A 21,862-nucleotide genomic window follows, 5' to 3' on the forward strand; every position below is an offset into this window, starting at 1 on the left:
TTTTTCAAGTTGACGATCATTTCGCTTGGATTACCAGTTATACACGTGATCACGTTTGTAAAAATTGAAGTTGTTTTTTTTTTATAACAAGCAGTTGCGATAAAACCAGTTTTTTAACATTAAATAAAAGGCTTAAAATTTTGTACGCTTTTGATAAAGCGAGAATCCTCACAAAGGCTTCCCAATAACCATTCATACGAATCTCCAACAGATTCTTCATCAAGCCCCTCGATCACTACACGGCTTTACGCCGATATATGCGCATGACGCATCGTTATTTTTTCAAAGAGAAAAAGAGTCGGATCTTAATTGAGAATCACAAACGAAAGGTAGAAAATTAAAAAAACGACCAGTAGCGAGCTTTCCCGAAGTATCATTTTTTTCCGAAACGAGTATTTCTGACACGGAATCATAATCCAAACGCGTAATAAAAAGTTGGTTTCAAAGTCTACCGAGGAATTATCGGAAGTAAAGTCAAGCAAAGCATCAATGAACGTGATTCGTGCGCAATTTTATACCTATATATCGCGCGGAATTCAATCGAACTTGCAAACACGTGGACGCGCAAAATGACGAGCGGGCGTCCATCCAATAGATGTCCTCAGCCTGACAAGGGATCGGCGAGCCAAGTCAATCACGCTATCACAGCATACTACTACTAGCTCTCGCGACACGCGCGTACCATACTGCTAATCGATTTTTCTTCCACTCATAAAAACGGTATAACTCAACGAATATACACGACTGTAGTATTATCGGGGAAAACGGCGAAAAAAGCTACCTTCGGCTCGGGAAAAAAGAAGCGAGCTTTTGAGCTTAAAATCCACGCGAGTAGCTATCTTGACTCTCTCTCTCTCTCTCTCTCTCTCTCTCTCTCTCTGCTGTATCCCGCATGCGAGAGGGATGGATCTGTCGGAAAACTGCGCAGAGGGTTTCGAGATTTCGTTTGTTTTGCGTATTTATACGGTCAGAAGAGGAGTCTCCGCGCTATCAGTTGCTCGGCGACCTCGCTGCACGTAGCACGTGTACAAGAGCCGAAAACAGAAAGAAACGAAAATAAAAAACAAGGCGGCACGAGACTACACCGAGTATAAATATACATATAGCTCGAGTGCCTGTACGTATATTCTAGATGTACGCGACGATGTGCATCTGCACACACGCGGCTGACCGTGTGCAGGCAGGTATATAACTATATTACAACGCGTTGGCTGGCTGGCTGGCGCGCGCGCACAGTGTTTGAGTTTGGCGACGACGACGACGACGACGACGACAAGAGAGCGATAAAGCGCCGCAGCCAGCAGCAGAAGCAGTTGATGTCCGCACCGGGCCGTGAGAGCATCGCGAGACTTCGATGATATACATATATGCGCGCGCGACGCGATTAATTCACGCTCGCAACGCCGATTGATTATCGAACGCTCGCGAGCGCGCCGCGCCAAAGCCCAATTTAAATTCGGCCGAGCTCTTGTACAATTGCTCGACTATATAGTGTATCGTGTGGCCAGTGCAATTGTGTGTGGATGTGTGCCCCTCTCTCTGAGCGGTGAGTGCGTATACGCTAGAGTTCCTTTTGTTTTGCAACAGTAGCAGCAGCAGCGCAGCAAGTGCGCGGCATTATACCGCGCGTTCACACGAGTAGAAAGCTCGATAAAAACACGCGCGGGGCTCTCTCAAAAGCTCGATCATGCGCGAATGAAAAAGTTCCGCGTGTGCGTGGCAAACTTTGATGAATAATTATCATCCTTCGTTGTTAAACGATGCGAAGACGAGGAGGCATCGTCAGCGTTGAACGTCAGCGAGAATCGATGATCATCGTCGTAGCAGCCGCCACCGCTGCCTTCGAGGAGTTCGAGCCGCCGATTCGATCTTCGTCATGGACGCAGCACCACCGCTGTCCTCTTCATTATCGTCGTTGATCGGTCAGCAGCTGTGCTCACAGTTTCCGCGGAATTACTGAAATAATCCGCAAGCACGACAAAGTACAAAGTCGACGAAAACGACGAAGACGGTTGGAAGAAAATTTCAGTCACCATGGAAAACCTCTACGACATTTACAACGTGACGAGCTCGAAATTATTGCCGAATGCGACGACGACTCTGTCGGCGACGAGGCACGAGGACGAATTGAAAGATCACTTAATAGCAGTGCGCGATCCCCTGTTCATCGTTATACCAATAAGCATAATATACGCGTCGATATTCATAACGGGTACTATTGGCAATATCAGCACTTGCATTGTCATCGCGCGCAACAAGTCCATGCACACCGCCACGAATTATTATCTATTCAGCCTGGCCATATCGGACCTGTTGCTGTTGTTCTGCGGACTGCCAGTCGAGATCTACGTCGTCTGGTTCAAGTATCCCTACGTCTTCGGCGAGGCGTTCTGCGTGCTCAGGGGTGTGGCCGCCGAGACGTCGACCAATGCCTCGGTCCTCACCATCACGGCCTTCACCGCCGAGCGCTACGTCGCGATATGTCACCCCTTTCTCTCGCACACCATGTCCAAATTGTCCAGAGCCATCAAGCTCATACTGGTCATTTGGCTGATCGCTCTGGCATTCGCCGTGCCGTTGGCTTTGCCTTTCGGCCTAGTTCAGTACTCGCCCAGACCCGAGGACGTTCTCTGTCAGTTCAAAGGCGAAATTTTCAAACACTCCTTCGAACTGTCGACCCTGTTGTTTTTCATAGTGCCGATGACGCTTATTATGGTGCTTTACGTTTTGATCGGATTGAAATTGAAGAAATCCACGATATTGACAAAGGTCAACAGACATCAACAGCAGCATCATCACAAGAGAAGCGACGTTACGGGCAAAAAGACAAGTCGCTCCAGAGTGGATAGAAACTGCCGTCACAGCAGATCAACGAGACGAGTATTGAAGATGCTCGGTAAGTGTGTGTCGAGAACGAAACTTTCGAGCTGTGTCTTGATTCGCCCTCATACGAAAGAAAAATCGAAACGTACGGGAACTCGGGAGATTTGTCGAGATACGTATTAAACTGTCGTTAGAAACTTGAGTTGCTGGAAGTTGCATTTCCGAATCCTCTAAACTAAGTGTTATCGATATTCGTTATACGCTTTTCGTCAACAAAAACATCATTTATTAAATATTGGATAACTTGAAAAAACAATTTTGATTTAACATCTTTTTTTGCAATTAGATATTTTAATAGCGTGGAAACTTGTCAAAATTTGAAGTAAATTCATGGTCGCTCAAAGGAAAATTTAGAACTTTAGCTGCGCAAAAAAATAGCAAGAAAATAAACTTTACTTCAACGTATGATAGTAGACTGGACAGAAGATACTGTAAAATAATAAACTCAAAATTACATAAACTTGTAATTTTCTTATTGGGGTGGTTACAATGGCATGATTACAAAGAAAACAAGAAATAAGTTATGAAACCGAATTAAATCATGAATAATACATTTTATAACAACAAAAAATTTAGTATACATAATCCACGTGTTGGTTTAATCTTCAATAAAAAAGAAAGCTAGTTATTAACTGAGCTTCAAAAATATATCGTGTTTGTTTTATAAACTTAAATAAAATGTGAAAGGTGAAAAGCGAGATTTTAACGTTTCACGTAGGGAACAATCGAAGTGGCTGCCAAATACACGTCTGGGCATCTATGTCTAGATGCATGCGAGTGCATAAACATTGAACGTATTAAATAGTCAATTTCCCGTTTCACAAAAGAAGCTGCCTAAAGTAATTTTGCTTTGAGGCACTGAATTATACCATTAAATTATTCTATAAATTGTAACGCGCATAAAAAAACGGATAAAAAATATTGCTGTAAGAATAGAAAGAGGAAAAATTTTGTTTTTAAATTTCAAGTTGTAGAACACAGATTGTGTTTATTAATCCCCTCGATGAATCAAAACAAGAAAAAATCAGACGATACGCAAAAATAAGCTTAGAAATAATAAATAAGCGCTTTAAAAATACATTTATTGATGATCGAAAATAAATGCCAATACTTCGAATCAAATTTTATGTGCTCGGGTGACAATCTTTAAGTTATCGAGCCTTCTATTTTAACGATTATTTCAATTTTCATTTCCTCGTCGCTCATCATGCTCGAGCCAATTGCATTGCTGCTACAGACGAAATGCATGTTGATAGCACTCAATACAAGTCATTGACGCCTCGCGCGCTACGACGCTCGAATCGAGCTGCAATATCTTTTACAAAGCTCATTTGCATCGCGTGGCATGTGTATCCTGTCATTATATAGTTTCGTTATTATAAAAAAACAGCGCGAGCGCGCATCGCGAGGAAAAAAAAAGAAGTTGACCTACAAAAGAATTTTCACGTCTCTCGATTTACATTTATTGGCCTGCCATGCGTTGTCGCGACCGATCCAATATTTTCTAATGTTCATAACTCGAGGTCGCGCTCGTTTACGCACCGTGAAACAGCAGCAACAAAACGCACGCGCGCGTATATAAGCAAGCAAGCGAGCGAGCATCAACTCTCATATTCGAGCGTCTATCAATGACAGCCCTATATCTTCGCGCGCGCGCATGTATTGAACCAATAACGATGATGATGATGCACGTTTGTACAGGCACGTTGCTTGCGAATAAGTCAATGAATTACGGCGCGGCGTAATTTACCACACAACGCTGGAAGAATGTTACAGAATTGCGATGATTGATATTGTTTAATGCTAATAGAAACGAAAAAAGCTCTCGATTCGATTGATTCGGAATGTTTCATTTTAATTAAAACACGTGCGCGTTGACTCCCTGCGGCGTCTAGGAGCTATCAATTTACTCGAACTTTTTCGGTCGTTTAAGATTGTCGTATAAGTTTATTCTTTTTCTGCTCTCCACGAAATGTAAATTTGTATAGTGTCGCTGGATTCGTGGACTGAAATATGTGTGTTTTATTTTCTTAAAAAGTTGTAAAATAATTTGCGTGTAATCCTCGTCTGAGTTCACTTCTGTTTTCATCAATTTTCGCTTACGTGAAAGAACTAAGAAATATACAGTTCCAGCGCGAAAACTAATAACACTGTTCGCTTTTCAATTTCTCAACGGATATGACTGGCGGGCAGTCGGCACTTTTTTAACTGGATGCCAAAGCCAATGTATAAATGAACAATTTCAAACCCGTGTTTACTGAAATTTCGACTGAATATATTTCTAAATAACTCAATCATAACCTTTGTCTTGGTATTCTTAGGCATTGTAGAGCCGTTCAAAAAAATATTTATCGCGAGTTTCGGATAAGTTTTTAACATTTAATTCCGAACATTGCTTTGCATCGTTTTAATTAAATCTTTAAATATTGGCATATTTCCCCTTGAAATGTGAATCTAAATAATATTTTTAGGTAGATATATGAAATAGGATATATATAAAAATTAAAAATATTCAATTTATAATGAGAAAATATATGAACTCATTTCCTTGAAAAATATTAATTTTCGATAAAACATTTTCCCATAAACACACTGATATTTATATAATTGAAATAACGTGGAGTATATTGTTACTTTAATTGGCTCCAATTAAAATTAACCAAATATCCTGAATCGCTTTAATTACATTGAAAATTGATTGATAAACCAAAGATATATCTATACAAATTATTTAATAAAAATAAATGAACAATTTCATATTGTAGTCAGAGTATAAAAAAATTAATTTTCCTAGCGGCAAAAAATTACCAAGTAAAAAACTTTATGCACCTTTAGAATTGCAGCAAGTTTTCTTATTCGACATAGTTGGCAGTAAAGGTGTATTGTACTTTGCAAATCTATTTTAATGATGCTGAAAATATGAAGTAAAAAAAACAAAATAAATTTTTATTTGACCGAATAATTCATTCAGTGTCAAGTTGAATTAATAATAAGAAAGTTTGATTTGCAAAAAATATAATTTAGTACAGAAATTTGAATAGCTTTCCGATACTTCAATTTTTCTACAACGATTGAATTTGTTTGTATATAATTATAAATTCGCTTTTCAATATCGACTTAAGACTTATCTTTGTTATTGTTATTTTCTCAATTAACAATCCAATTTTTCCGTCAAGAGACAAAAGCTCATCAGCATTGAACATATGAACAATTAACGATTTATCATTCGTTTGCATAAGAACGATTCACTTGTTCATTTTGTGTTACTAATATTTTCATAATGTAAAATTTTTAATCACGATGGAAACGGTACGATACTATTAGCCTTAATAACAATCTTTTTTGCCGAAATCAATTTCACGTTAAGCTTTTCAACTCACGTAACAATATATGATCAATGAAGAAATTCTTAGAATATATGACAGATTTTGCGGGGAATTTTATACCATTAGCGTCGTACGGACAGCTTGTTATAATGTTCGACTCTGATCAATAATGTGTCCTTTGGGTACTGTAGTTTACAGACTCATGATCTAGGAAGAGCCTCCAATTTTGGCGTAATGCTTGGTTTACACGTGCGAATCAATTGTAATAATTCAATTATATGGATACATATGCTGTTGAATATATTACTATATGTACATTCAATTTACAATACAAATAGCAAACTACAAAGCAAATACTAAATGTATTATATTCCATTTTTCAATCCTGTTTTCAGTTGCAGTCGTTGTGGCTTTTTTTATTTGCTGGGCTCCTTTTCACATGCAGAGACTGATAGCCACTTATGGGAAGAAAGAACACTTCGAGGACTACTCGAAAGAGAGCAGCATTAAGATTCAGATGCTTTATGCAATTTTCACATACGTTTCCGGTGTTTTTTACTACATCTCGACGACAATCAATCCTATTTTATACAACATTATGTCGCACAAGTTCAGAGAAGCCTTCATGGTGAGCCCTTTATTCTTTCGCAGAATTAAAATGAAAGGAGAAGCCGTTTGAGAATTGCTGACGCGCTTTTCAATTGCAGCTGTTTTCGATAAAAATACTCCTTTAACGGGCGCACATCGATATTTCGGAATAAAGCGAATAGTTAATCGAGTCATTTTATGCGAACAAGCTCGCACAATAAAATATGTTGGAAGCAATGTAAAAGCTTCGTATCCGAAATGAAAACAATAATTTACCTATTGCGTAGAAGTCATATCGAAAAATTTACATGCTAATTACACATACATGAGAATCGCAATGGCTTTATTACGAGCAATGAAATATCATAGTACGTCAACGATACTACGTGCACAAAACCGATGAATAATACATGAAACAAAGTGTAGCAGAGCCGTTTTCGCCGTTAGCTTACCACAAACACAACAAACTAATTTATAATATATGATTTTCTAGGAAACTTTGGCCAAAAGTTGCAGAATGACGGGTTTCATCAAGCCTCGTGAGCGACGCTCTTATTCGTCATTGTCACGCTCGCAACAGCGCATTCCGACTTCTGGTCCATCAAAAACTACACACGAGAGTGGCGTTACCGGCTTGGGACATGCGAGGACATCCGTATGTATCTAGATTGAAATCTTTTTGACAATATTCTTATAATTTTTTTTTATACAAGAGAATATCTTACTTTGGGACGTTGACCAGGAGTTTATATTTTGTACGATGAGTGTCGGTCTGAATTAATTACGCAGTAAATGTTTTATACGTTGAAATAGTTTATATTGTTATAATCACGATACGAGTTTCCTTATTCCAATTACTGCTCGTGTAGTTCTAGTTTTCAATTAAATCCTATTTAGCTACAAATCCATTCAAAAGCAACCATTAAAAACTCGAATAATTTGTTTAAATCGACATTTTATAATGGAGTCAATTTCATTGTATTTTTTGTACTCGTTAAATTAGTTCGAAGTTCTTCAACTTTGGTACGAGTGTCTTTATTCAGTCCATTGAAAGAAAAATTCAAATTATGTAATGTATTACTGACGAGATTATGCACCTGATACACTTGCGTAACGTCAAATAATTTATGATTTGAATAATTTTTAAAGTAACAAGCGCGGAGTGTATACTTTTTGTTCGGTCTTCAATTTAATTGTCAAAATTAAAATAAATGCGAGAAAAATTTTTTTTTCAAATTGTAAAAAAATTATTATTGGAAAAAGGCCAATTTTTTTATTTGACAATAAAACACTTGAAAAATGTACACATCAAGCTACAACATTAATAAAATTCAACAGATTATTTTCCTTATTTTATAATGAATTGTGCTAAGGTTATTTATGAAAAATGTCAAAAGCATTGTTGTACGCGAGCGCGCGCGGTATTAATCAATGCGCAAAAATTATGTCATAATGTCATAGCAACACAGCACAGCACACACAATGAAAAACATTTTTGAGTGCATTAATGCGCTACATCACGCTAGGTAGCTGTGCGCAAGCGTGGCGCACAAAAAAAGACCAAAGCAAGCATACGAGCGCAAAAATTATTCACTTTTGAACTGGAAAGTGATTAATAACAGTTTTTACGAAGAATCTAATTGCAATCTAGCTCCGAATGATTTACAGATGCTTCTTCTTTTTCGCTCAATTAGAATGCAAATTTCATGTAGCGCGTGGCGCGTCTATGTGGATACTACATGCATCGAATTTACGCGCCGTAAAAAGAGATGCACTGTACTATTCTTGCAAAAATGATAATGCGAATTGTTACTTTGTCTAATGAGAGGGGCCGGCGGTCTGTATAAAAAAAGACGAGCGATGAAAAGTAGCGAAACTCATGTTATTTGCATATTAGATGAAAAAGCCCGATAGGTGCACTATGTGATCGATAAAGATTCTTGCGTTATCTATATACACGACCTCAACTCTTAGCATCCTCCCTGAACACGCGTGCGTTTCATTACTGATACATAATGTATGCGCTGCACTTTCATCATTCTATTTTTGCAACCAGCTTTGTAAGCTTATTTTATCAAGTTCTTAACTTCTAAGAGGGTTTAAATTGCGATGGTCGACTTTATTAATTAATTTGGAAAAATTCCAATGATGTGAAAAATACGAAACTAAATCAAATTTACTTTTTTAATTTATACGGCACGTGCCTCGTGAAGGAGAGCACGGACTGTTCTGGCAACTCTTCGCGAGACGGCGGCCAGGACGTTGGCAGCGATTACTTCGCCGCCACGTGTGACACGCCCGCGACGCAACCGTTGACGATTCAAGTGGGCGCACCTCCGGTCTCCACCGAAGCAGCAGCCAACAACAACAAGTTTCCAGTCAATAGTTCCTACGACTCGAAATCGACCAGCAACGAAGCGACTAACCTTCCAATGACCTCATTCGGGCCGATTGGTGGAGTCGAGCAGAATCAGCAACAGCAACAGCAGCGACGGCAGCAGCTCGATTTTGCTCGTTTTGACACTTCCACATCGGCGGATTTGATGCTCTCCATGCCGAATGCCGATGACAAGGTTATCGCAGCCGCCGTAAGCGCATATTTCAAATTCTATGAACAATTTTGCGAGTTATAGAAATGATTCATGCTCTCTCTTCCTGTCGCATCATTGTGTTTTCGGACCACGAATATTTGCAGTCGAGTCATGTACTCGCTCCATGATAATACGCGATTAAAAATTAATTCCTTCTAGTCCTCGTTATATATACTCGTTCCTTATGGCTTTGTAAGTTATTGTCCAGAATAAACATTCTAAATAGAATATTTTTATCAAACCTTGGGCTTGGTCTGAAAGGCGCGCTAGACGAAGTGTAAAAAAAGTTTTTTTATATGTATAAATTATGGTCCGCGTTGAATAAAGGTGTCAAACTATCATAAAAGTAGCACTAAAAAGACTCGACGGCACTTTAGTTTTCGTAACCGTACGCACCGTGTTGGCCGCTTTGTAACTGCGAAGAATATCGCTCTGCGCGACTCTGCCGCGTGATTATTTTCTTCCTCTTTTTTTTTATGTTTTAAAATTTTTGGAAACCTCGTCAGATAGAATGCATCGAGCTGAAAAAAAGCTTTCAATCGCGTGAACCGGTTTCTGGTTTCGTCGTATACTCGTTCTTCAAAGCCCGTATAAAACACGCTTGGGATTTATATACACATAATAAAAAAAAGAACAACAACGAAACTTCCAAAATGTTTACATAGTTTCTCGCAGTTTCAAGTTCGCTGAAAAATCTTCAAGTTTTCGATACATACAAAGTATGTGTATCGATAAAAAATTCTAAAATGCACACCAGGCTATATTGTATGATCTACATGACTAATTGGAAAATACGTTCAGGATAAAAAGCATATAGCGTAATATCACTCATCACTCACCGCGTTCACACCATCATTGCCACTACCTATACAAACACGCGCGTTGCACGAGCTTATCTCGCCGATCGATCGAACGTATAATTAGAATCTCGGCGCGGTTCAAGACATCTCGCAAGGAAAGACGAGCGCGAAGGAAACGCGAGCAAAAAGTATATCTGAAAACCTCGAAAAGATGTGCACACGCGTGCGCGCGAGCTCGTTCGCACATGCTCGCAGCTGAAAAATTCTCATTAATCTTGGATGTTATGAGTTAATCAGATTTTTTTCTTGTCTCAACCGCAACAGCAGCAGCAACAGCAAGGCTTCTCACCTACGAGGTTACATCGGTCCATCAACAACGCGATCAACGGTAAAAACAACGGCCACGGCTCGAAAAAGTGGTGGCGGCTCCTTGACTGGCTGCCCGGCATCAAGAGTCTCCGAAATAGCCGGACTCTGGGACTGGCGTCGAACGGCGCGACGGCGACTCTGTCCTCACAGGAAAACAGCGTCATCCTCGATCCGAATCAACGATCCGTGATCGTTAAGCAGCATCAGGACAGCGCCGAGTACTTCGTGCCTTTGCACACCTTCAAGTCGTCGAACAACAAGGACAGCACCTGCAAACCCGTATGATACGAGTCGCAGGGGGTGCAGCACGCATCGACGGCGTCTTGCTCCTTAATTTTTCACGAGACAAACTTTACGTGAAAAGACTAAACTGTTTTACTTGTGTCGCGTCTGTTTCACCATGATGACTCTAAAGGTCGACTATCTCGAGTGTCATTAACTCGATGTTGGCCGAGTGCAAATAAATGGGTACACGGATAACGCGTGATCAAGTGTAATCGAAAAAATCAATAAATTACGAACGTATTTGATTGGTAATCAAATATTACACGCATCTCTAGAAGGACCCGACGAATAGTGAAACTCGTTCATATTCCTTTCTAACTCTTTCCCAATTTCATTGGGTTCTGGCATAATTGCAAAACAATGGTTGTGTATACTATCAAACCAGCTATCATCGTGGATTATCGAGTACGTGATGCAAAAATTCAGAGCGACGTTCAACTTGAAATTATCGGAAGGGTCGCGCATAAAGTAATATTTTTTTCACAAAAAGGGGTATTCAATAAATATCAAATATCGTGACAATAAGACTTCAACACCTTTAAAAAAGAAAAATTGTATATTTAAAGTATCGAAAAATGTTGCAGATAAAGGGTTCTTCTCACCTTGATTTGCCTTGATAAATATAGTCAATATGCAACTATTTGAAGTTAATTGTACAAGTAAATTTGTGTAACATTTTTTGTATATTAAAATTTTTGAACGAATGTATTATTGTTTTAAAAAATAGAAATACATATTGTACAAGTACGTACCAGTTGCTGTTTCGATCGAGTTAGTCTTTTAAATCGATCTTATATCTATAACTATATATTACATATAAAATATAATCCATTGTATACTTACTTGTTTTGTTTTGAAAAGATTATTATGATCTTATAAGAAATCGATGCGATGAGCATAATTGTAATACTTTATTATGAAAATTTCTTTAAAGACGAACAATATATAAATGTATTAATATTTCATAAAATATTAATAATAATGTAATAATAAGTTTGTACGTAAGGATCTATGATGTGATTTTTCAGAATATATTAAAACATGTTTACATGGACTTTCAAGGAGAAAAAATGTTATTCAATCGTTCTAATTTGCGTAAAAATTGTTCTAAATATAAAATACGTTGTAACTGATTTTCAGTCTGTGATATAATCAATCCTATGCAAGTATGCGTAATTAAATGAAGTACATAGAAATCAATTATTCAAGTTGATGTCGTAAAATTTATATATGTTATTACATGTAAATATATACGTAATTACGAATAAATTTTGTGAATGTAAAACATAATGTTTAAGGTGTAATTGAACAAATGAAAAATTGTTTTCCCAAATTGAATTGACAAATTATTATAATTTTCTACTTACCAACTGCTATCCCAGAAATTGTAAAAATTATTTGATTACATACCGAATTCAAATTCCCCAAAACATGTGCATCTGAAATAATCCGAAAATTTTAATTTTAATTTAAATAAAAGTCAAAATTTATTTTGAAAAATAGTGATTACATGGGTTGTAATTGATAATAATTACATCAGTTAACAACTTAAAAAAGATAGTTAAAAAATAAGTTTCTAATATATACATTATACATTACTAGAAAATATACAATTTTTATTCATTTCGAAATACCTATGGTGGCTTCATTTCAACGTGCTAACTAATAATAGAAATCATTGGAGGGTCAATCGTATCGATTGCTGTGTCAATGAAATATATTAACAAGCCAGTGAGTACATGAGTGTGCATATGACAGCGATGAGCTGAACGAAATACAAATAACAATCAATTAATCTCTACTTAACATTGTTGAATCTATTTGCCACTCGTGAATAGTAAATACAGTAACGTGTATCGTCTGTCTGGCCAACAGGAGTGATAGGAACAATACTAAGGATCCGTTACAGTCAACGCTTACTCTAATAACTTTCATGATTGCAGTATATTTTTTTGTCAATTCCAAAATTTTAAGACTAAGAACACAAATTACCCTTTTACACCAGGTAATTTTTATCATACCCCTTGAAAAAAAAACAACTGTAAAATCGGTTTTATTTTTATATTTTTTTAACAAAATATACAATCAGTAAAATTTTTGTGATATGTTCGAATTTTTGTGTCAGTTTTCACAAATTAATACAATTTTTGTGATGTTAAAATATTTGATTTTCGAAGTAAACAGTAAATTGCCGTCAAAATATTCATGAAACAGTAATTATGACCAACACTTTCAACTTGCAATATAACTTCGTAAATCTAACACAATTTTAAATATTTTATACAAAAATGCTTAAAATTCATTTCTAATCAGAATAGTGGATTTTTTAACAATTAATTAATTAACATTTATAACAGGAGAAAATAAATCATTTTAGTTGCTCGGTAAAATAAAAATGTTTCAAAGTTAATTTATAGTTGTTTCTTAAAAAACAGGAATGTGGTGATAGATATATAGTACATATACTTTCGAAAAACTGAACATTGAAAATCGTAATCTTCTGTTGATAAAAATAGGTTGAATAATCAAATGCATTGAGCATGCTTCGCATACTTTGTCAATTGTTTATGGCATACTCTCCAAACACTGTTTTATATTTTGCCAATCTTGCAAGCCCTGTAAGAATGGAAAATTATTTAATGAATATTCCATGATGAACAAATGACTTAAATCTTACTTTTCTAGCTAATTTATATTGTAGAACACAGTATTGTGTTAATGTTTCTCGCAGGTCTTGAACTTTTTGGACTTGGAATCTCTCAATATCTTCGAGGGCTTTTTCAGAAAATTCCCTGTTAAATGCGATTAATATAAGTAAAAGTTCCCAATCATTTATTTTATAAATGAATAACTTACGTCAGATCTTCATCGCTTTTCTTCAAGACTTCCGTACCATGATTTATTTTTTGATCTAATTGATGTATTTTTAATTCGCGCACTTCTTCAGTATCAACAGAACCAAATATTCTTGACATAAAACTAGCTTTTCCTGCAGTTTATAAGATTATATAAATAATAATATAAAAATTAATAAGATTCAATAAATAATGAGCTTTTTTTAGTCCAATTGTTATATATTATAAATTTTTCCAACCTTGAACTACTTTTTCTTTTTGTTCTTGTAAATTAGATAAGTTATCAGCTGCTGCTTCCCTATCAACATGTAAAGCTTCTCGACGTTTAACTACAGCTTGTAGAGCTGAGGCACCAAAAAGCCATTCTTTTAATTGATCTGCAATTAATTCTTCTTCTTCCAATATTGAATCAATACCAGCTGCTAATGAATCCAAGTAGTGCCCAGATTTCTAAAATACAATTGAAAAAATGTACACAAAAGATTAAGTTAATAAGATGATAATATTAATGATTTTCAAAATAACCTGTAGCCCATCTCCCATCCCACTTCCTTCAATGGCACTCCATTCACTAAAAACTCTTCCATAATTAGCATGCAATTTATAAAAACTGTATTGCTTCTCAGCTAGTCTGGCACGAACTCGTAATAAATTGCTTAAGTTGTTCTTGAATGAAAAAAGTATCAAGTTTTATAAAATAAATTCCAAAATATTAGAAATTTTACTTAAACAAAGGTTTATTTATTTACTTGAAGAGAAACTCCATAGTTTTTTATTGCTTCAAATCGCTTATCAGTTTTTTTCATTCTTACTGACACGCTTAAAGCTTTCAATTTGGATTCAGCTAATTGTAATAATCCTAAAAAACAAAGAGAATGAAATATTATTTAAATTATGCATGAAACCAATGAGAATATTTAATTGTTGTCGGAACTTGCCTGTAGTCTCTTTTATACTTTCTCTCCAACCTTCCCTTTGTTGAAGGAATCCAATAAAATGTTTATCGAATGACAAGATTGGATGAGAGGCAACTCTCAATAAAAAGTTCTGCAATAGTTAATAAGGTGGAAAAAATTGTTTTTTACTACTTTTACCTTATTCATTCAAAAGTCTGAAAGATACCTCTAAGCCAGCTCTTCGTCTATCAATAAAATCAGGATCAAAGGTATCTGTGGTAACTTTTTGCCAAGCGTAGAGAACTTTTTTTTCTGGCAGTGGTGGTACAACTATGTATGGATAAGACACTTCTAAATACATTCTCAGCAGCTCAAATTCTGTATACCGTCGCCACAATGTACTAACATTGGTCAGAGCAGCCTCAAAGTCAGGATCTGTAACTCTATAAATTATAGAAGGTAAGTTTATTGGTTTAAGTTGAAAATTCGTTTTTAAAAGCAACCAGTAAATTTGAATTACTTGGTATCAATCAAATAAACAGTGTAGAATTCTTTGATATTGAGCGTTCCATTTTGTCTTTTTTCTGCTTCGACAATAGTAATTTCCATGTGATCTAATAGCGAACTCTGCATGATATACAAATAAATATTTCATAAATAATTTAATTGAAGTTTGATCATTTTTGACTTAAATAATCAGTTGGTGTGCACATATGTATGTTGTCATTACAAGAGAAAATGTAATAAGTCATAAAAATATTTAGGTCTCACCTCTTTTTTGATTTCAGTATTAATGATATCAAAGATATTTTTTTCAGTACTGCCTTCAATATCAGAACTGTTTTTATTTTCTGAATTTTCTTCCTCCATTGTATTTCCAATTGTACTCTCCATTATGATCTCAAATTTGTCACTATTACTTTATGAAAGTATTCAGCGTTATTTTTAAAAACAATTAGTTTTTCTATTCATAACATGGCAGCTTATTGATATTCGATTAATTCTGGCACCCCTCGTCACACTGGACGAATTGACAAACATCCAAATCATTAGCGCCAAGACAATATCGATAATAATTGATCACATTGAAGCACGAGTTGTTTGTTTCTTTCCACAGTATATCGTAACTACATAGTAATACAGTATACACAAACATATGACACATCTGTATACCTATACGGACATATTTGTGTACTATATACACATTACGCGTGTACAGTACGTTAGTTATACAGTGACCTACACGTGCGGAGTTCGCTGCAAAAAATTTACTGTTACAGCTAGCCGCTTTACCGGCACTTGCTAAAGTAGCGATATGCTTTTGCAGCACAATAAGAGGAATTATTCAATTTTGCATCTCTTAAGAAAGTGAGACCTCGGATCACCGATTTCTAGTTGAATTTTCGCGATTTAGTTCATTAAAAACTGTTGAAATTTTTAATTTGAAAACGAAGCACTTAACAAAAAGTTTTTATACTTAATATATAAGGGCTTGGAAATGGCTAAAAGATAACCATGTATTTTCCGAAAATCTTATAAGTCATTTTTGGATTTTCGAATTCCAACACATTTTGCCAAAGCGCAACAATTTTCTCGGAAAATTCTGAAAAAATTCAGTGAACAATTCTAAGGATTTTTACTTTCCGAATATTTCATTCGATGGACGTTCTTGCCATTTTGATGGTCGTTCTGTCATATTTCGACATTTCAACTACTATAGGCTATTAAGCCTAAATTGATTATTATTGACGTCAGAAATTTCACTTAGACCTTTTTATCAATCCTCTTGCTACTTTGAAATTAAAAACAAAAAACTTTCAAAAGTTTGAAGACTTTTCAGGCAGTAGACTGAGCAAAGCAATAAATAATTATATTTCATTTACCATAAAACCGTTTGGGGATTTTCCTTATTCCCAAACTGAATGTTACCAAACTACCCAAACGTTAGTTTGGGTAAGCAATAATAAAAATTCGATTTGTGCATTCAGAAGACTGAAGAAATCAGAAAAATAATGAATTTCTTTTTAAATTTTCGTTTTTATTGAAATAATTTTTATTATTATTTTTTTTCGGGATTAACGCATCATTTTAAATATTTATACAGTACTGTAGAAAAAAGTAGATACATTTTAATTTAAGATCGGAAATGTAAAGATTTGTGGAATATTCAATTTATTACACCATGAAAAATAGGTCTTTACGACATATTTTTATAGAATTCATTTATATAAATGAGAATAATCACCTTTTTACGAGAAAGTGTTTTGCCAATCTGTTGACAGCATTATTTTTTTCGTAAAAAATCAGCGGTATGGTATACACTGTTAGAGATTGTAAATACGTAGTTTTTTACGTACTGCGCAAAATTTTTTACCACAGAAGCGTATATCAAATATTTACGTTCAACATAACTCATTGCAGCTCCGCGTTTTCTTTGCAAGATTAGTAAAATGGATTTCATAAACTATCATAACTGGAATCGAATTACATTCTTACCGACTATAACCTCAGAACTTAGATTGTAAGAAATAATTGGATCCTGAAACAATTATTGAAAACAGAAAATATACAATATTATTTGAAAGATAAAATATGTTTTTTTCTATAAATCTTACATAATTTTGATGATAGAGAAAAAATAATATTTAATAAATAGTTTTTTTCCATTTTAATTGGCCATTTGTCAACAGCTATTTCATCTAGATTTATATGCACTAATATATACAGGCCGGACGCATCAAAAGGCACAGAGGTGATCACCGCCTCGCATCTTTCGCACATGGAGCAGTGAAATTCCATCAAAAATACGCAATAGAGACAGAAGCGTATCAAATATTGAAACTTAATCTCTTATCGTCAATCCGCGTGTTTTATTACCTGCTTTAGTGCGTTTATATATCTGTGTAGATCTGACAATCTCCAACGTGTATCCTCTAAAGCTTTATACGCTGTGCAGATCGTATAAGTCAGGGTATATTTGCCTCGTTCATGATGTGAATTCATATATATTGATATACATAGAGCGGCAGTGGCAGCAGGTGAACAGGAAAACACATTTTTACGAGCGATCATGCGGGGCTAAAGTCATTAATATAAATTTGCAGCCTATAGCACAGCTGTGTAGAAGCGCATCTGTGCAGGAGTTCATCATTGCGTCAGTACGCCGCAAGGACACTCTACCGAACATCCCGAACATCCGCATGCACAGCTTAGCTCGTGTATTGTAGTAAATACCTATATTGTAAAGCTGAAGAGCTTGCAGAAGCTGCGCAACAGTTAGTCTCGAGGTTCTCTCTGGCAACCTTCATAACGTAACCGCGCACATATTTTATCTATACGTATTTATTAATTCTCTTTCATCTTCACATTTTTTACTCGCAATTTGTTTGGTGCGCAAAATCAACCATAACATCGAAAGCTTGTATTTTAGTACGTATCCGCATCGAGAAAAGCTCGTGACCCTTTATGTACAGCGTCGAGCTGTGTGCGTGTCATGATTCTCTCATAGAACGAAAAAGCTCCGGAGATGAGTTGGAGAAAATACGGGCACGAAAGAGCGAGACTACGTTCAAGAAATTGAGAGGAGGAGAGAAAGAGAGAGAGACTCGATCGTGTATACCACGCCGCTGAAGATATATATACGCCGACACGGGAGGGAGAGAGAAGCGACCTTGTGTGATGATGGGGTGGCGAGCGTGCGCGCTCACGTTTCTCTTTTCTCGCTCTCTCGCCTTCTCTCCCTACCCGTTCCTCTGTCTCACCCTCTTTCACCTCCTATGGATGATGCACATTTATATATATACGTACCTCCGCCGCAATGTATGAAAGCCAGCGGCTCCGCATCACAGACGATCAACAGTCGCTGTGCGTTGCGATCAAGCGAGCGTGTGTACGCGATTATAAATTACCATACATACTAATATTTCCTCCGTTTTGCAGCCAATTGTATTTCTCTTATCCTCTGCCACGCCGCGAGCTATTTCAAATTCGAGCCGAGGAATACAATATTATTCCGACGAATTATTTTCTGTGAATAAAAGGAGTACTTGAGAATCATAAGAATTTCGGTTCACAGCAAAGATTTGCCAGTTACGAAAAAAAAGAAGAGATAAAAAAAGCTCTTGAGTTAATGAGGAGTCAGAAAAGCGTTAGAGAAGTATAGCAAGAGCGAGTTTCAAGAGAGAAAAGAACAGCGACCACCTGTAGTTTCGCACAGCGAGGGTTTGGCTTTTAACGTAGCAACCCTTACGATATTTTCCTCGTGCAAAAAGTACCGCTGTTTTGGTGCTAAAGTGTCGAGTAGTGCTTGGCGCCGTTGACCACTAATCAACGTCGAACGGGGTTTCAAGCTTTGAACCTCTTCGACAAATTTTTTGATCTCTAAGGCTCAAAGAACAATCCGCAACCACGAATATGAAGACTTCATCGTTTTCCCTTCGTGTTATGCGGCGGGTAAGTTGTATTTATAAAGACTTTTTAACATTAATAATTATTAATATGAAACAAATTAGTCGCATAAGTAACAGAATATACTTATCCTTAAATAGTTCTAAATCCGACAAAACATATATTTTGACGTATTTTTACAGTCATATAAATGATATAAGAGCTTGAGTTTTTAGTAAAATAGTATAAATAAATTTTTAATGATTAAATTTTGTATTTCCCTCGCTATTGATTGCAGAAAAATAAGACTGATTATTCCATATTATTCTACATTCAATTTTCTGATTACCTGAATCTTTTGAAATAATGAGACAAATAAGTAGGATATTCTTCTTTCATTTACTACGAGGTTTCATTAACGATTGATTTGTTCGCTTGTCACGTACTTTTCAAGTATGAACTTTTCTTGAATTAGTTTATGTTTATGTATATTTTATAGTGTATATCTATATAAACAATAAGAACTTAATAGATAAACGATTCTTAAGCATATTTTAATGAGGTTTCAGCATGATACAACTGATAATTTTTATAAACGAATTAAATCGATTAATTACTCGTTATAAATTATTTAATTTATTTTGATAATTGTAAAAATAATTTAATTCAATAATAATATAGATATAGATTACACCAAAATGTTGATCCACATACAATAAAATTATCAACTTTATTATGTATGATAAAAGCGAAGTAACATATGAAGTTTAAACATTTGATATGCATTTCACGCGTAATAGCAATAGAATACTAGAAAGAAGTCGGGAAATAGAGGAAAGCTTGGCGTTTTTAAATCTACTTCAAATATCTTCAATTCCGTTGTGGTTTTTCACGAAGGATTAGTTTCGATATTAAATTTTAAGTCAAATTTCATTATTACTGTGGATTAGTAACAAAAAATTATTAATTCTTTTGTGCTTGCAAAGTCAAGAAAAATAATATACTATTAAATTTACATCGTGATAAACTTTACCATGGTATTCATCATTTCACATCTTATAAAAATTTTATCTTGTTTTTTTATAAATTTAATTTAAACCAAAATGATTAATTTACAGTAATTCATAAACTCTTGAAAGATACTATCAATAAAAAGTTTGACTGCGTAACTTATCTTGGTCTACAAAAAATCCGACAATTTATGTCTATAATTTATGAATGCATTGCCAAGATCTTGATGAATTATGATTTTTTATCGATTCATTGATAGGTAATTAAAAAATTTCTCTTTACAATTAGCTTTTTAAAAATTTCTTCAAAATGATAAAATCTCATTTGAAGTTAATTTTACTTCAGTTCAAGATGCGTAATCGTTACTATAATTTTTTTATTTCTCCAGGAGCAATACTTTTTTATATATCAAAAAATTATAAATCCTTCAAAATCAAATTTTTTTCATTTAGAACTTTACGGCTTTAAATTATTAGAACAATACAATTTTGATGATATACAATTTTTTTATTTTCTAATAGTCAAGTGATAAAAAGTATATGTATGTACACTAACAATTATTCTTGTCACATTTAATCATTTAGGATATCAAGGAATACAAAGTTTTAAAATATAATTTTACAATTTATTTTCTCAGTTGATATTTTTCACAAATCCCGACTTCATTAATATAAATATTTAGAATCTTTCCCTAAAGATCAAACTCATAGCTCGTAACCGTATAATATAATATTATACTGATGGCTCATTATAGTTTAAAAACAGAAAGAAGGTCAAACGAGATACAGACGATAAAAAGTTCATTTTTTATTATAAAAACTCCTCAATAGGTAAAAAAAGTAACTTGTATGTGAATCACCGATTATCTTTATGGCATTTTTTTATAATTTCTCGAAGGATATAAATGTTGCATAAAAATTGTACATAGCAAAGTACCAGTTTATTATGCATATAGTGCAGACTAATCGTACCCACAAATCTATCATACCTAGATAATTTGATTTGACTTTCTTTTTATAAACACGTTCGAGACTTTTATTGAAAAACTGATTTTAACAATTTTCAATGTATGTGAAGAAGATAAAATGTAATATGAATTTGGTGAAAAACCATGTATCGTATGAACGTTTACAACGTTGATAAATTCATAACGTTTACAAAGTAACGGCATACACATTTTCAAGAAAGACTGTGTCCTTTTGTCTCTTATTCAAATTAATAGTTGGTCAGCTGGATCAACAATTTTATGAAAACATGATTTTGTAAGGTTACTCTGTCCCGGGGTGCTGGTAACTTTTCTCGTTGTGTAACACCTTGCACACGCGGTATACAGAAATACGGATGCATTTTCTATACAAAGTTCTCGCTATTCATATAGATCTTTTGCGTGGGGTGATGGTCTTGTGTATGTCAAATTTGAATTCTTCCAAAAGCAACCTGTGAGATTCCTAAAGTAGAGTCTTATATTTTAATTAACCTAACTTTTAATATTTTATTTGATAGTCGGAACCATTCATGAAACAAGATAATACCTTTTTAACGCTACGTGCGCGAAACACGGATTTTCTAACCTTAACCCTTTAACGCCCAAAATTGCAAATTTGCGCATAAATGTTTGATCGATTGAAAACCATAGATAAAGTTGATGTTTTTTCTCGAAAACTTATACCCAGGGGTTTTTGGGTGTGTTCTTTCAAAATCCGGTACTATTTTTGCAAAATATTAACAAAATCATTGTTTATTATGCAAATGAAAAAAAAACGTGATTTTTCGATTCGAAAATTTTTTTAAAAGTCGATTTCCAACCTTTTCCTGCTCTCGGAGGGCTCTGGAAACCCCAAAAGTCGTGCAATTTTGCTATAAACCTTCGAG

General features: G+C 35.1%; 3 protein-coding genes across 6 annotated transcripts in view; 2 read left to right on the forward strand and 1 right to left on the reverse strand.

Moving 5' to 3' along the window:
• Nucleotides 1-1,332: 1,332 nt before the first annotated feature.
• Nucleotides 1,333-12,132, forward strand: LOC106650920 (pyrokinin-1 receptor-like). 3 transcript variants are annotated; one of them, XM_014369193.2, is made up of 5 exons: nucleotides 1,333-2,896; nucleotides 6,605-6,837; nucleotides 7,291-7,452; nucleotides 9,011-9,385; nucleotides 10,513-12,132. In XM_014369193.2, the coding sequence occupies exons 1-5, from the start codon at nucleotides 2,035-2,037 to the stop codon at nucleotides 10,840-10,842; spliced, it is 1,962 nt and encodes a 653-aa protein (XP_014224679.1). In that variant the 5' UTR covers nucleotides 1,333-2,034; the 3' UTR covers nucleotides 10,843-12,132. The 3 variants fall into 3 exon arrangements, with proteins under 3 accessions (XP_014224679.1, XP_023318846.1, XP_014224680.1); XM_023463078.1 differs by having other exon boundaries at nucleotides 10,516-12,132; XM_014369194.2 differs by having other exon boundaries at nucleotides 9,011-9,370.
• A 1,104-nt stretch (nucleotides 12,133-13,236) lies between these two features.
• On the reverse strand, nucleotides 13,237-15,738 carry LOC106650864 (sorting nexin-4-like). Its single transcript, XM_014369101.2, has 10 exons — nucleotides 15,365-15,738; nucleotides 15,114-15,220; nucleotides 14,820-15,036; nucleotides 14,636-14,744; nucleotides 14,447-14,556; nucleotides 14,223-14,363; nucleotides 13,937-14,147; nucleotides 13,699-13,831; nucleotides 13,520-13,634; nucleotides 13,237-13,458 (listed from the first exon to the last, which is right to left on the reverse strand). The coding sequence occupies exons 1-10, from the start codon at nucleotides 15,485-15,487 to the stop codon at nucleotides 13,408-13,410; spliced, it is 1,317 nt and encodes a 438-aa protein (XP_014224587.1). The 5' UTR covers nucleotides 15,488-15,738; the 3' UTR covers nucleotides 13,237-13,407.
• A 2,732-nt stretch (nucleotides 15,739-18,470) lies between these two features.
• LOC106650908 (neo-calmodulin-like) overlaps nucleotides 18,471-21,862 on the forward strand; it is a 68,352-nt gene continuing 64,960 nt past the window's right edge. Inside the window, exon 1 of one of the 2 annotated variants that reach the window (XM_014369172.2) lies at nucleotides 18,471-19,045. In XM_014369172.2, coding sequence (XP_014224658.1) covers nucleotides 19,007-19,045 — 39 coding nt within the window. In that variant the 5' untranslated portion in view covers nucleotides 18,471-19,006. The remainder of the gene's footprint in view (nucleotides 19,046-21,862) is intronic. The other variant, XM_023463086.1, reaches the window with a different exon arrangement.

The sequence above is a fragment of the Trichogramma pretiosum genome, unplaced genomic scaffold (genome assembly GCF_000599845.2).
Source record: "Trichogramma pretiosum strain Unisexual culture from Peru unplaced genomic scaffold, Tpre_2.0 scaffold19, whole genome shotgun sequence".
NCBI lineage: Eukaryota > Metazoa > Arthropoda > Insecta > Hymenoptera > Trichogrammatidae > Trichogramma > Trichogramma pretiosum.